Source organism: Vavraia culicis, assembly GCF_000192795.1.
Source record: "Vavraia culicis subsp. floridensis unplaced genomic scaffold supercont1.46, whole genome shotgun sequence".
In the NCBI taxonomy this organism is placed as follows: domain Eukaryota; kingdom Fungi; phylum Microsporidia; family Pleistophoridae; genus Vavraia; species Vavraia culicis.
The window spans coordinates 1-15,251 of NW_007360649.1; the positions used below are offsets into that span (position 1 = coordinate 1).

Sequence of the window (15,251 nt, forward strand, 5' to 3'; positions counted from 1 at the left end):
CTTAGAGAAAGTGAGTAACATGAAACTGGAAAGTCTGATGTTTATTGGATGTACTTTTCTCACTTCCAAGGATACTGTGCAAACTGTGCAACAATGTAAACAAATTGAGGTAGCTTTTGGAGAATCATATGAGAATATCTGTTTCAATAGGTGCGGGTGGTTTCGTCCTATTCTATCGCCTCTGGCACATAAACAAATGATAATAATCAAAGTCAATCTAAATAAGTGCGTAAAACTACGCAATCTGACGGTAAACATGGGTGAATATGCGAGTGTTATACTCAGTAAACAAATAGTAGGTGGTCTACGGTATTTAACACTAGGTAAGATGAACTGCGATTGGCTGCTCCCATCTTTTTGGTGTTATGATGCTAGACTAGAGTATTTATCAATTGACATTTTTAATCTAAAGCTCGCTGTCAATTTTCTAAAGGAAATTAACCGAAACGAACTTAAGCATCTAGTATTAATTTGTATTTTGGATGGATGTCTTCTGGAAACTTGTGATGCTTCTAATTTATTTAACCTAGACTTTGCCGCCCTTAAAGTTTTAGAAATTAATGCTGGCGGTTTATATAATAAGCTAAGTAGTGGGTCAACCAGTGAAATACAAATGCGAAAGTTGGAAACACTAAAAATCTGGTGCCCGTACTTAGATGAAGTGTTCATGCAAATGATAACTGAGCTGGAAATGTTGAAACATCTTGAAATTTGTATGTATGATGATGAGGATGTCAAGTGTAAATCTTTATGTAGACAACTAAGCAATTTGAAAGGTCCAATAGAAAAACTCCTTGTTAGTTCTGAGTTGACCATTTATGAACTGGTGAGGTCGATAGAACCTTTAAAAACGCTAAAAGAATTTCGCATAGATGGTAGATCCATTCGGCCAACATTTGATAGCCTCGCCAATCAAAGTTATGATAAATGCCAACCTGCAAAAGTTGACGCAAATGAACAGAATTTGATGGAGAGTAAGAATGTGGTGCATCTTAAACTTCACACTCTTCATGTTAGCGTAGATTCAACTTATGAAGAACTAATCGAACTTATGTTGTGTCAAGATTTTGAAGCTTTCGCTGACATTATAAAACTGGTGATTGACTTAGTACCAACACGTCCAGGAGTAATTCAGGTATCGTTTGAAAGCATGCAAACGCAATTCAATAGATTGATTGAAAGTGTTTTGGAGACTTTCGAACAACTTGATGTACTTGTGTTCTGTTATAAGAGTTCTGACATATCTGAAGAAGAGGCGCATATTCTCCGTGAGTTTTTTTCGTCGAGATGTAAATCTCTTAAAGAACGATGCGAGTGGTCAGATAAGTGCAATGAAGAACAAACCATTTTCGAGCTTTATAAGTAAAAGTTAAGTTATTTTTCGATATTCTGGTGCTGATTGTTTATTTTTATGATTGTAATGATCTCAGGTCTCATTGTTCATAGTATTCAAGCAATCTATAACATATTGATGACATGTGCCAACAGCAGAATGAATGATGTTATCGATCTAAACACAATGTATTGTGTCTCCTGCATATGATCAACGCCATTGCAACAGAAAATTTGTTGATATGAACAATTAAGATCTTTGTTGATCCGTAAAGTGATTTAAAACCGCTTGCGTTGAGATAACTGCTCTGTCATGTTAACAGTAATGAAGTATTCACCAAAAGTAAGAGTTGGTATAATGTTGTGATCTATTCGAACATACTACGAATGACATGTCATTCAAAAAAGCGATTTGTGTTGTGAGATAGTCTAGCTGTCATGCATCGGTAGAAGTGTGACAAGCAATTTTAGATATGTTAATTTTATCAATTCACCTTTATTGTTTTAGAAAGTTGTTGTTGTTAATCGGGCAACTGATGTTCTACATTAATAAATGCATGTTAGCACATTCATGTTTGTCTATTGCCTGACAGATACTGACAGGAGAAATTGGTCGTTCTGTGAAAAGTATGAGAGAGAAACAATATGGCATCTCTTCTGGGAATAATAACAATAGGTTGAGCATCGAATACGCTTTCTTGACTGGATGTTAAATTGCCACGGATCACATTTATCTGCAAATCTGAGAATAAAAATTCCTCAGAGTGCTCTTGAGAAATGGTGTCGCGTAAGTTACGGCTTACATTAGGATCAGCATTGTGATTGCAGTACATCTTTAGTTTACAATGAAGGTGTTGAGCGAGATAGCACACTATTTCAGTCATGAATTAAGGGCTAATAACCATGATTGTCTCAGCAGATCAGAAAAGTGTGTTTGTTTGGATTTTGTAGTTTGTTCAGATGAGCCAAATACTTAGTCAAAAAGCATTAAATCTTAGGGACTGCATCACCTTCATAGGTGAGTGTGGTGACAAGTCTCATCACGATGATGAGTCATCAGATGATCGTCCTGCCGGTGGCGATAAATCTGATGAAAGTACTGATAGTAACGGCTATCACGTACAAAGTGAAACAGCCGAGCACTATGCTGGTGAGCTCAACCAGATCTGTGCAAATTGTACGACAATGCACTTTAAAGACGAGGCACACCGTAGACGCATGTACAAGAGCTGCTGTCACTTCGGCAAGCTGGCCTACACACCACGAGATAGCTATCCAGAGGTATCTCAGATCGCTGTTCACCTATACAGCAAGCAGCGATCATAAAAACTTCAAGGCCAACATACGATCGTACAACAGTGCCCTGTTGTTTGCATCAGTGGGTGCACATGTGGAGCAATTCACACGAGGGGTGTACTTCTTCAAGGTGCATGGTCAGGTCTACCACAACACATACAACATAAACCCGCTTGAGAACACTAACAGGAGGTACTCGCAGTTGTATGTGATTGATACAAACGATGCCATAGATCTGAGATCGAGAAACTCTGCAAATGAGAAGTGTAATAGAGCAATACTACACAATATTGACAGGACAATAAGAGAAGTCAACCCGTATGCAGAATCTTGCTGAGGTTGAGAGAAGTGCAGTGCGTGAAAGAAACATGTTGATGGTAAATGTGGAGTCAAACAAGAACATTCATCGTGACATGAACAGGTACAATATTCCTACAACGGGCGAGATCGCGATGATATATAGCGAAACACAGCGAGCATTCATACTCAAGAGAAGACAGTTTCCGGTTCTTCTTTCGTTTGCGATGACAATCCACAAGTCACAGAGTCAGTCATTTGACAAAGTAGGTGTTTATCTGCACAGCCCAGTCTTTGTGCATAGTCAGTTGTACGTAGCTTTGTCGAGAGTGCGCTATGCAAACGGTCTAAGGGTGTATGTTGCTAACAATGGAGACCAAGGAAAGCATGAGAATGGTAAAGTATACATAAGAAATGTTGTATACAATGAGCCATTAGAATGAAAGTGATTTATTGATTTTGTAACCACAGAACAGTTGGTAGAAAGGAATGACCTGATGTTTTAGTCACATTCAAAAGCGCTATTTTGATCTACTATCCATTCATGCACCCGTTTTTAAAACGGGATAGCGCAGCTAGTAATATGATAATTTTAATAATTATTGAATCACAGTTCGTTTCTCAGCAACACTTTTTCCACAATTTGCTTTTCTTCTTCGTCTTCACCTCAAATTTAACATCGTTTATTGGTGTTCCCAGCACATTTTCATTCCTGGAAAGCTCCTCTGCCATCCTAGAAAACAGTAATTCTATATTCAGTCCGTTCTTAGCACTCGTCACAAAAAATTCTACGTTCATATTCCTTGCTTTCTCCTCAAACACATCGAGCACAAAATCTTTTTTGTGCTCTGCTTCGTCATATTTATTTCCCACAAGAAAGATTGGCACGCTCCTGTCCGTTTCAGTGTATATCCCCTCGAACCATCTATCGATACAGTCAAATGATTTGAGGTCCAGCAGATCGAAAACAAGTATTATTCCGTCAGCACTGCGATAATAACTTTTGGTGATAGAATGAAACCTTTCTTGTCCCGCCGTGTCCCAAATGTCTAGTTTCACCTCGGTGTCATCGACTTTAACAATTTTCTTGAGTAGATCAATGCCAATCGTAGAGAATAGGGATGTATCGAATTCATCGTTGACAAACCGCCGAGCTATGCTCGTTTTTCCGACGTAGCTCTCCCCGAGTATTATTATCTTGTACGTCGTTAAGTCTCTTTTGCTGTGCATCAAAGGGCTACGTTTTTTGCTAAATATGAGCCGCAAAGTGTGCGTTTAATTTACGAGTTCTGCGGTAAAAAACTGTGACTGACGGTAAATTGAGGTTAAAATTCTGTTTAATGTGATTAGGCAGTTTGTCAAAGATAAATCCTACTATAACATCAGATCCGGAAGAATAAAGAGAAATAAAAATGCATGTTGATTAAGAAGGATAAATGAAATAGCACACAACTTAGTTGTGTACCTTGAGATACCGTTAGTAATATTAATACTGGCACAGCATAGTGCTATTTATTGATTGGTTGATAAATATTCATACATACTATGGGCTGGAAATGGTGTATTTATACACAATTTACCACGATGATGAATTAATAAAATGTTTTATTAATTAATCACTTTGACAGTTATTCAGATATGTGCAGTTTACAGCAAATATTTTAGCTTTTGAATGAAACTGAGCTGTGTTTCATGTCTGGAGAACGCTCAGTTCGAACACATATTCAAAATCCAGCGTTTTCAAATTGCAGTAACAAATGAATAAGATCAAACTACAGGGGATACGTGTTAACGGACCGAACAAATTTCTGTGTCATGTGTGAAGGTTATTTATTACACCTAGTTATCCTAAATTGCCTAACCACTAAAAATTGCTACACACGTATAAAGTGTGTTTAACTAATTTTCTACGCCATATTCCTTCCATATTTTAACCATGTTTCAGTTCTTACGTGTCTCTACTCGCTAGGTATTTTTACTTTTCTCAAAACCGTATACAACAAATTTTCATAAGGTTTAACTTACCAACTGAGTCATCTTTAATTTCATAATTATGGCATTTGGTATGAAACACCGCTCGTTGCGGTTTATCATAATGCCATCAAAATACCAGCAGCCTCTTCATGCTCCCAATTATCATCTCGTACCTCTGCTCATAACTGATATTTAGGCTGGTTCTGACATGATTTGCTCAGTCTTGTACGATGTGTTCATCTCCCTTCTTTTGTTTACCATCGCCTTTCCATTTAATATTTTATCAGTAGCGACCCTATGAGAAGATTTCCACAGACACTCGCGAGTATCAACGCCACACGAAGAATTTCGTTCCAGAAGTTCTTACAAACAGATGCATCGTTCAAAACACAACGCACAATCATTATACAGCTCCATTCTCTGCACAACTTTCTCGTAAAGAATGGTATTCTTGCAAAACAAAAACCTCGTCCACTCAGCACATCCATTCCGCCGTTTGAGCAGGCGTACCAGCTGCATCTACAGAAATTGGCACTGTTTGACCGAAGTAAAAAGATTTACAATCTGGTGTACCACTCCTCACTGCACAATCAGATGACCAAGATCCTTTTGCTTGCGCTGTTTTCGAACAATGATGCGGTGATTCAGAAGGTCATTGACTCAGGATACCCGCCTGACATTGTTAAGAGATGCATTCCGCTCTACCACTATTTCTGTGCCACAGGAAATAAAACGCTAATGTCGCATGTTGCGTACAAGGCATCATCTTTCTTTGGCCTGAGTGCAAGCATCATATTGTCATTCAAGGGAAAGTTAGAGCTTGACCGCATCGACTTCGCATTTATGACACTCAAGCAGTACCTCCTTTTCAACGAGTTCCGTGGTATCAACACGATTGACAAAAAAGTGAACAAATTCCTTTCTGGATACTGCGGGTACAGCAGTGAGAGCAGCGTAAATAGCAGCAACACCGAAACGAGCTCGCATGACAGCGACGAGTCTTTTATACATTCACAGCTGCAGTTTGAGCGAATACGCAACGATATTGACCACAAGGTGCTTTTTCCACTTGATTTCCTGTGCATACGTAACGATTTTCGTGCCGTCGAGGAGTTGCTCAAGCACACTCCTGATTTTGCCACGCTTAGCAAATTCTGTTTTTTGCTCCAATCCCACGCGGGAATAACGCTTAAGCTACTGCAGTACCGCGCAGATCCGAATCAAAGCTTTCGCGGATACACGCCTTTGCATGTCGCTGCACGTATCGGCAATTTGGATGTAGCCGCGATCTTCATCGCTCTGAATGCAGATTTAGACGCCAAAGATTACTTCAACCGCACACCGATGTACTATGCTAAGCTCTACAAACACGAACGACTTGTTGATCTTTTCAACCAGTCAAAGAACAAAAGGATATTGCCGTATGTCAGCACCGATCTCAAGTTCCTAAACTTTGATATTTTTGAGGGCGAGTCGTGCCGTGAGAGATTGCGCCTTACCAAGGAGCATCTAAAGCGAGCGATGGAAAAGCAGTACCAGAAGAGAAGGTTTATGATCGTATCGCTGTTCAGTCTTACAGCTGCCATTAAGACCGTACAAACGAATATTAAGATGTTGGAAGAGTGGAAGAGCGAGAGAGTGTGTTATACAGCGCTGAATAGCTATGAAAAGTTTAAGTCTATCATAATAAAGCGATGATACGTCTTCCTGATCGAGATGTGACCAAAAATATTTTTAAATACCGCAAACGCGCCGTGTTAAAGCCCTTCTAGAGAATCACAAAAGAACACATTTTTTGGCTCATTCAATTATTTTTAATGTCTGGTCTGCATAGGAGCACTATGGCGATCCTAGGCAGCGGAAACATCTAAAACAAGGGGTACAATGGCTAACACTACCTATTGATTCACTCGTTCATCAGTGAAAGTTTTCCGTGGCAATTACCATTAGTTATATCTTCTTTAATACATTGCTGGTCCTGTTCTATTGAGATATGCAGCCATTTTACATGCTTTTCTTGTCTCAGTATTGCTGTAGAACACATTTTCTATGGAATTGGTGCGGTACTCGTTTCTTGAGGTCAGTCCCTAAATTCACCCGTCTATTTTAAACCAGTGTATAATGACGTGTCGATGAAGAATCAATGAATGTTGTGCAGAAAAGTTGATGTAGTGAGAACGCTGCAAATATTTTCATGTTTCATCTATACTATGCTCTTTCCTTGATCTCTAGGCGTACCAACGCGTGTTATTAAAGTTTCTGTAAGTATTCGTTTCTCTGCCATGAAAGAACAAAAATATTTGTACCGTACTAATATTTTTATTTTGAGTATTACGCGTGTTATTACCTGTGTTCAAGGACCCTACTATGAAGTGCTTATACTCCTTGGGTGGGTAATTTCGTACTATATCATGCAAACTGCGACTCAAAACTGTGGACAACAAAGGCACGATAGATTAGATGAATTGATCCAAATGCTATTTTCACATAAATTGTGTTCATCCAGCCCTTAAATCAAAAATGGGCAGCGATCCCGTAGACTCGTTTTCTGATGAGAGAAAACAATTTCGTTACTCGCCCGCATATACCGCGCTATCCATTTTTTTGGATGACATCAACGAAAGCATACGGGAACGCTCTTACAGCACCGACCCACAAAACTTTGTAATATTACTGTTGAACAGAATCAACGATAAAATAGAGAGCACGTCCCTGAACACTGGGCCACAGCGTTTTGCTAACTGTGCTGTTGCAGAGGTGTATGAATTCGTGGAGGGTATAAAATTGAATTTCGGTGGATTCACGGGATTAAATGACGACGATCGGCGCATTCTGCATCTGTACCTCGATCAAAGTTTCGGAAGCAAGCATCGTTTTGACTATGGCACCGGCCACGAACTTTTCTTTCTCAGTTTTCTGTACGTGTGCAACCAGCTCGCCATTCTTTCGATCGATGATATGGAGGGAATTTTCCAAAAATATTTCCAGGTAGTTCGCAGCCTCATTTATAAGTTTAACCTTGAGCCAGCAGGCTCACACGGTCCCTGGGTCATCGACGATTACCACTTCATGCCCTTCCTCTTCGGAAGTGCGCAGCTTATCGACACGAAGCTGACATTCACAGACCTGTTTAAGAATGAAAACTCGCATCTCCTGTACAGCGAAGCGGTGTTGTTCTGTATTAAGCATAAGTGCAGGTTTGTCAAAACCGATTTCAGAAAGCACTCAGCAGCACTGTACTCAATCAAGGATATTGACTGGAAGAGTATCAACGAGCGTGTCATGGAAATGATTGATGAGGAGGTGATGGGAAGAGATGTGGTCACGCAACACTTCATTTATAGCAAGTACCTGAGAGCACAGAGTAAGTAAATTAAACATCTACGCTGCCAATGATGCCCGTCTCTGCTATGTATGCGTTATGTCAACCCTGCACCTTTTGGTGTGCGTCCATGGTTTGATTAAACTGCGCTTTTACCCCTATTCCGTAGTTCAAGGTTGTACTCCGTTTTAAGCGCTAGCCAACTTCTGAATGTCCGTTATGGAGCGCTACTCATCAGCAAAAGATACGCCCAGTTGGTAAGGCAAACAAAAATGCTTAAACAGTTCATGCACCGTACCACATTTCATTCTTTCCTAAACACGTGTTCTATCCATAAATATTACCATGCTTAGTTATGCTGCCGGTCATCGTTTTATTCTCTAATCATTATTTTCACTATTCTCAGTTTAGACTGTATTCAATTAATTTTCACATAATAAATTTTAGCGTGCAGCTTCTAAACCAAATGCTCTTCACTCTCAAAATATAGTTCTGAACTGAACAAAATTAGCAAATAGTACCGTTTTACGTACGTAATAATACAAAATTGTGCTGGAAAGAGCCTGCATTGTACTTAATTACGGGTACGTACCCTTTCATCAATAAGCTCTCACCAAACCCGTAAGTATGTTACGCACCATACCGCACCTATCCCGATTTGTAACACTATTTTAGCTACCTTTCCAGTATTACATGTACATTCTACTTCACAGCAGTGATAGTGCCACGATTTTCATGTTGATAAATCTTCTTCGTACGAAATGTGCACCCGTTCAGAAAAAATTGCGTGGAAACGATTGTTTAAGATTTATGGTTCTGCTGATGGTAGATGCTGCTTTTGTGGTGACAATCATTTTAATAAACGTATTAAGGAAATTATATTAGGTGATACACACGTTATGATTGAAAATTGCTGTCTCTTCGTGTCTGATCGGAGAAATGATTTGTTCAATAAAAATGTGTTTAACGTCTCCTTTCCCATGATAACTCATCCCATTTTCAGGTGGAATATTTTCATCTGAACCCAACGAAAATAAAATTTATTCATAAATTAGGTTTGGTGGAAGAATCGCTGCTTGGTAATGCCTGCAATTAATACATTTTTAGGAAACGTCCTCAACAAATCATTGCTGTTACTCAAGGGAACATTTCATTCAGTGTTTACACAGAGAAATGACACTTTTAACAATTAAGCGAGACAGAACCGGTTCAAAACACGGTGGCACGATCACTAGAGTTGGCACAAACGACAACAAACATGAACGCTACCACAGCAACATATGCAGGTCAAGACGCGTCGATCTCCAACACTTGATAAATACGCGGTAGGGACCGAAACACATAATGACAGGAAAGAAACGCATCATGTAATACACGGGCACATGCCAATCACGTGGCATACGAGAAAACACTAAGTTAAAGCACTTTTATTGCCTTACTTACCCCTGGAACCTACGTCTTCTATCGATCGGCGGTCGCTGCGTGAACCGCTGCGAGTACGCCGGTGACAACTTGAGCGTATTCTCCTCATCAACTTTCTTGCCATTCAGCTTGTCGATCGCTTCCTTCTTTTCATCTTCAGTCTGGAACTGAGCAAAAACGTACGGTTTCTTCGCATTCTTGGCATCCTTTGGCCAGATCAAATCACAGTTACCCAACATCTCAACCAACTCCTGCTCATGAAGGCTACCTATTCCTGAAATGTGGAGGCGGGTCTTCGAGAAGTACTGGCTACCTCGCTGTCTGCTTCCGCGGGCGTATGTCAACTTGACCGGTTTCTTGAGCACCAAAATTTCCTTCTCTTCCATCGCTTTCTCAGCAAAATCAGGACTCGTAAATCCCACAAAACCCAAGAAAACAGTCTCACCGTTCCTCAAACGCTTATCGGTCTTCAAAAGGTTACTTAAGTTAGTATCAGAACATTCGTTCATCTTCTCTCAGTTACACGAACCAAGGTTGAAATTAAATCATCACTTACATGTCGCCATATTTGCTAAATGTGGCAAGGAGGTCGCCGACCTTTGCTTCAGGAGTGAGCTCGCTGATGACAATGGTTCTCTTTTTCTTACTTTCCATTTTACAGGGGATAAAATTTTTTTTTAATTTAAATTTTTTGAAAAATTTTTAATTTCTGGTATTATTGGCGCATGGGGCACCGCATTGAAACGTGGTATGACACGTTACTGCAGGAACGATGTGCACTAAGTGTCTCTATGGGTGTAGTGCTGCGGTCCTATTTACGCGGTGATTACCTGGATGGTGCCAATCAGGAATTCCTTTTCCTGCTATACTAGAGCAACCCCTGTAAACAAGGCTCAGTACATTTTGCAGCTATTTTTTACTCTAATTTAGTCTTTTCTTGGTCTTATTCGTCAAATGGCATCGAGTCCTGCACGAGGCCCACCACTTAAACCCTTTCCAATGCACCGTGAGCATTTTTTTGCACAGATCTGCTCCATGTATCCTCAAATTTCCATTTTTATCATTTCGTCTTTCCATAATGAACCACGTTTCCTCGTGTGCAAGCGCGTAATCTTTATAGTCGTGTTCAGTTCACACAAATGAGACATTCACAGCAATGACAGTCTCATTTACCATCTTTGTCACATTTCATGATGGTGTCCATCAATTATTCATTCTATAGTATATTTTTCTACTACGCTTTCAGTCGCTCATCACTGCTGCTGCACACACCGCTTCATTCTTCCCGTTACTACTCACCAATTTTGTGCCTCTCCATGGCACAGTGCCGCGCTCTACAGTGATGTATTTTTACCTGTTCAGTTCACCACCATTACCATGCTGTCCTACGGTTCTTCTCCTTCATGCTCTTTACCGTTCATCTTCTATTTCTGTGTCATCTCCAGGTTGCAGTGCTCATCTCTTAGACTCCCAATCTAAAACCAATTTAATTATCAGCTGTCAATTATTTCCACGAATTGGCGGGCAGGTGCACTTATTCAAGGATTTTAAAAGAAACGATGGTATAACCGTGCAGAGATCGCTTGGTTCTTAGTGATGAGCATACCCACGTACATAGGGTGTGTATGAGTATTAAATGTGTACAAATTGATCTTCATGTTCGAATGCGCTGAATTTGGTCTTAAAAAAGAGGAAATAGTAAATTTGTTAGTTCAGGTCGTTCTTTGTCGCGTATTGTGGATTAAAGCGCATACTGTTTTTAGAAAAGTAAAAAATACGAAAATCGCACAGCCCAGCAGATTTACCACGTACATATTCTTAATTTCCCTAGTGCAATGAAAGCTTTCGTCCTCCGTGCAAGTTATTTGGTCTATTCGACGTGATAACCAATAACTGATCATGTTCCATTTGTTGCGCTCGTAGAACTGATCAACGAGTGTTACCACGGTACTTTGAGCGTTATAATCGTGTGAACGTGTTTTGGTGTGCGATACAACAACATGCATGTTAATGATGGCTAGGTATAGCACCGCACCAAGTATCCACGATGCGCACCGGTAATAATCTTTGTTCCTGTTAAAAGTGGACGAGAACTACCGTCTCGTATTATACTGTGGTATCAAAATCTTTGGATACATTCCTTTAAAGAAGCGTATAAGGTGGTGCGCTCGGATGGTATGTCGGTATGAGCAGGTGATGTGAGATGCTCCTCCTGTATTTTGGTGTAGAAACGGGTGTGTGTTCAGAGCTGATATGCGTTCATACGCTTGAACACCAAAATGCACGAATCGTGCTAGAGTTGAGAAAATGAGCGCAATTTAATACACAAATAATCAAACACTCACACTTAGACAAGCAGTTTGTGGTCAGAGATGTTAATTATGGCGGAGATAACGATTCTGTCACGGATAACCAATGCTAAAGCAAAGTAGATAATTTACCATAATTAGCGAATACCAAAAAAGATATTGATTTTTCATTTGGTCTATACCTACAGGCTAGAATTAAAAGAATGGACCACATAAAATGCTGTAAAGACAAAAAATTTGCTATTTGTTCACCATTTATTGTGACAACTACGGATTATTCTGCTGTTGCTCTGTTTTTGATTGGCATACTCGCATGCAATTACTTACTATCATGATCGAGCACACATCGTTTTAATCGTTTGAACCATGGCTATCGGTACAGGTAAGCACGCCAGTTCCTATTCGTATTTTATTTCATCCGTTCATTGATGCTGTGAGCGATTCGTATCTGCACATCCGTTGTTGTACCTGCAGTACAGCACAAAGCTTCCGGTCAGAGATAGAAATACCTTTTACAGGCAAAACAGCACGTGCCAAAGGTGTTCACAAGGTTGTGTAGGCTTATGTACTGTGTTAGACCGTACGAGAGTTAATCAGGATCGCTTGTATGGCGGCCATGAACCGTAGTTCAGATCAAACGGAGTAATGAACGATTTGTGAACACGTGCACTCAGTAGGGATATAGGGAGTGTGTCATGGCAGATGGAAGACTTGAACAAAAAGAGCTCTCACTCCGAGAATCGAACTCGGGTCACCAGCGTGACAGGCTGGTATGCTAGCCGCTACACCAAGCGAGATCTGAGCACTCCGCATCAGTAGCTCCATAAAATACCAAATTTAATGGCTCAGTACACCTTTTGATTGCACACTAAGCAACAGCATTTTACATCAGTACCGTGTTCTAGTCCATTACCAACGGGTGTCTGTCTCTGCAATGGTTGAGAAATAGTGGCAAATATAAAAACACGTTGCTCACTTCTATTCCTTGTAACATACCCAAACACGAACAGTTGTGCAACATCGATTCTTTTCATCTTTTTTTTCTGATTTTGGTCCTTATTTGCTGCTGTTAGCAGCAACCCATCACACCTTTTCTCAGAGAACAGCTGCCAGAAGAATACTGCGCAAGATGTGGCTCGTTGAAGAGCGGCAGTTGATTTGATAAGGTTATCACGATAGAGTGGTCACGGAAATATGCGTTCAAACAGGACATGCGCAAGAACGTGGCGGGCAATAAATCGCTTATCGGCAGTTTCCAAGATGTGCTTCGCGTATCAACATTAAAAGGCCTGTACCAGCACAAACGAGTCCTGTTCGATAAAACACATCATAAGAACGTAGCAGCACCGCACAGCACTGACCCTGCTCAGCTCTCACCGAAACGTCCTTTCCATTCTTTTTGCACATTTTCCTTGCCCTTCGAATGCTCAACCAATCCACGATATCAGCGTACCACGATCTTCTGCTCACAACCAATGACCTTTCATCTGCTGTGGCATCTATTCTTACGTCTCCGGTGTTCCAGGAGTACACCAACCTGTCAACGCTCATCAGCACGCTGCTCAAGAGCCCGTTTTACGTGCACCGGCTAGCCGTGTGCTACCTGCTTCCCCACGCCAGCAAGAGCGTGTTCTACGCGCTTTTCAACGATAACATACAGCTGGTATGCCGTACAGCGATGGAATTGTTGCCGGCCGGCATGCTGACCCACAGCGAGATACTGGTGTGTTTGGAAGCGCTGGAACAGAAGAACGATTATTTGCAGTGCGGAGCAGTTGATCTGCTCTCCAAGTTGGATGTATGGACCGATAGGATTCACTACTTCTTGAGATCGGTGTCGTGGCGCGTACGTTTCTCGCTTGCCAAGAAAATTGATAAGCTGAGTGTGTTTTACAGGGACGTGTACGATGCTCTGAAGGACGATGATGTGCTGTTCATCAAGAAGGCGATGATCTGTGCGTTGAAGGATGATGATATTCTTTATTTTCTCAGGTCTGAAGATGAGGAAATTAGATGCGAGGTTGTTAAGGAGATATGGAAACGAACAGCGGATGGAAGCGGATTTGCGTACTTAAAGGACTGGATTGAGCGTGGGAATGAGGACTTGAAGGACACGATGGAGGGAAGCGAACTTACACGTTCAAACGACCTGGGCAATGGAAAGGGCATCAAACGTAGAAGTACGGCCAAAAAGAGCGATAAGGATAAACAAGGCGGTAATAACGAGCAAGAAAATACGAAAGACATGAACGAACCGATCTCTGATCGCTCACATGCACCAATGAATGATGAGGAGCACGTGTACCTGGCAGTGTCTCGTGCGAGGGATGAGATGACCGTGGAGGAGTACACACAGTTAATCACGGATACGTGCCCTGATGTTCTCAAATCAGATCTGCCCTCTTTCTTGATGAAAGACCCGTCATCAAAGGTGAAGTTTCATCTTTTGAAGCTGCTTAAGACCAAGAATCTGGTCCAGCAGTTCATCAACAGCAGTGACTGGCGAGAAAGAGAGCAGGCCCTCGAATATTCTCTTGATAGCGACCTTTACTTCAGTTTCTTGGTGGATCCGGTTGCACAGGTACGTTATAAAGCGGCTATGTCATTTCAACAGCCGCTAAATGCAGCAACGATCGGCAACTTAGGAAAGATCGTGCATTCTGATAACTACCTGCACAGGATAAACGTGATACACGTGCTGGTGAGCAATGCGAACGAGAGTATGAGGGAGTTGCTTGATGTACTGTCCAGGGACAAGATCGTGAATGTTAGGGAAAAGGTGCTGAGTGTGATTGAGAGTGAGAAAGCGGTGTATTACAGCAGCATTGTTGAGCAGATGGCTGATGATGAGAATGAGGAGGTGTGTAGAAGGGCTGAGAGGGTGTTGCGCGTGTTAAAGGGCCTGTGATGAAAGTACAGGGGTCCAAGACGAAGATGTTGAATAAAATGAGGTGCGGGGTAACAAAGTAAGGGCAGAAGCACTGAGAATGAAAATCACCAGATGAATGTATTAATCGATGGTAGGTTGTAATTTAAATGTACAATGATCGGCAAATAAACGCTTTATAATACGTTCATTCATTTTTTCGTATTTTGATCGTGTAACACACGATCAAGCATTTCTACCAGGAACAAAAGCACCGATGTGATAAGAACATTTTATTTTTACACCGCAGAGCGGAACATTCATCGTTACCGACACTGCTTGGACGGTGGCAGGGAAAATATGCAAAGGTTTTGATGCGCAGGTACGTGCTGTACATTTGCACCACCGATCCGCGCCTGTCATTTGCTGCCTG

The 15,251-nt window shown here is 41.1% G+C and overlaps 7 protein-coding genes and 1 non-coding gene across 8 annotated transcripts; 4 read left to right on the forward strand and 4 right to left on the reverse strand.

Moving 5' to 3' along the window:
• On the forward strand, positions 1-1,366 carry VCUG_02150 (uncharacterized protein; the record flags this gene model as incomplete). Its single annotated transcript, XM_008076972.1, has 1 exon — positions 1-1,366. A coding segment is annotated over one exon (1,366 nt), but the record flags the coding sequence as incomplete, so codon positions are not given.
• A 535-nt stretch (positions 1,367-1,901) lies between these two features.
• On the reverse strand, positions 1,902-2,216 carry VCUG_02151 (uncharacterized protein; the record flags this gene model as incomplete). The annotated part of the gene is made up of 1 exon (XM_008076973.1): positions 1,902-2,216. One exon carries the CDS (start codon positions 2,214-2,216, stop codon positions 1,902-1,904), a length of 315 nt encoding a protein of 104 aa, XP_008075164.1.
• A 1,164-nt stretch (positions 2,217-3,380) lies between these two features.
• On the reverse strand, positions 3,381-4,155 carry VCUG_02152 (small GTP-binding protein domain; the record flags this gene model as incomplete). Its single annotated transcript, XM_008076974.1, has 1 exon — positions 3,381-4,155. One exon carries the CDS (start codon positions 4,153-4,155, stop codon positions 3,547-3,549), a length of 609 nt encoding a protein of 202 aa, XP_008075165.1. The 3' UTR covers positions 3,381-3,546.
• Positions 4,156-5,196: 1,041 nt separating this feature from the next.
• On the forward strand, positions 5,197-7,163 carry VCUG_02153 (uncharacterized protein; the record flags this gene model as incomplete). The annotated part of the gene is made up of 1 exon (XM_008076975.1): positions 5,197-7,163. One exon carries the CDS (start codon positions 5,197-5,199, stop codon positions 6,595-6,597), a length of 1,401 nt encoding a protein of 466 aa, XP_008075166.1. The 3' UTR covers positions 6,598-7,163.
• A 256-nt stretch (positions 7,164-7,419) lies between these two features.
• VCUG_02154 (uncharacterized protein) lies at positions 7,420-8,417 on the forward strand (the record flags this gene model as incomplete). Its single annotated transcript, XM_008076976.1, has 1 exon — positions 7,420-8,417. The coding sequence occupies one exon, from the start codon at positions 7,420-7,422 to the stop codon at positions 8,269-8,271; it is 852 nt and encodes a 283-aa protein (XP_008075167.1). The 3' UTR covers positions 8,272-8,417.
• A 1,243-nt stretch (positions 8,418-9,660) lies between these two features.
• On the reverse strand, positions 9,661-10,152 carry VCUG_02155 (uncharacterized protein; the record flags this gene model as incomplete). Its single annotated transcript, XM_008076977.1, has 1 exon — positions 9,661-10,152. The coding sequence occupies one exon, from the start codon at positions 10,150-10,152 to the stop codon at positions 9,661-9,663; it is 492 nt and encodes a 163-aa protein (XP_008075168.1).
• Positions 10,153-12,677: 2,525 nt separating this feature from the next.
• Positions 12,678-12,749, reverse strand: VCUG_02823. The gene has a single exon. It is a non-coding gene; the product is annotated as a tRNA-Asp (tRNA).
• Positions 12,750-12,979: 230 nt separating this feature from the next.
• Positions 12,980-15,028, forward strand: VCUG_02156 (uncharacterized protein). The gene has a single exon (XM_008076978.1). It carries the CDS (start codon positions 13,376-13,378, stop codon positions 14,858-14,860), a length of 1,485 nt encoding a protein of 494 aa, XP_008075169.1. The 5' UTR covers positions 12,980-13,375; the 3' UTR covers positions 14,861-15,028.
• The last annotated feature ends 223 nt before the right edge of the window (positions 15,029-15,251 follow it).

What these genes read in the sequence shown, in the direction of transcription:
- VCUG_02156 (XM_008076978.1), top strand. Translation starts at nt 13,376, where the DNA reads ATGCTCAACCAATCCACGATATCAGCGTACCACGATCTTCTGCTCACA.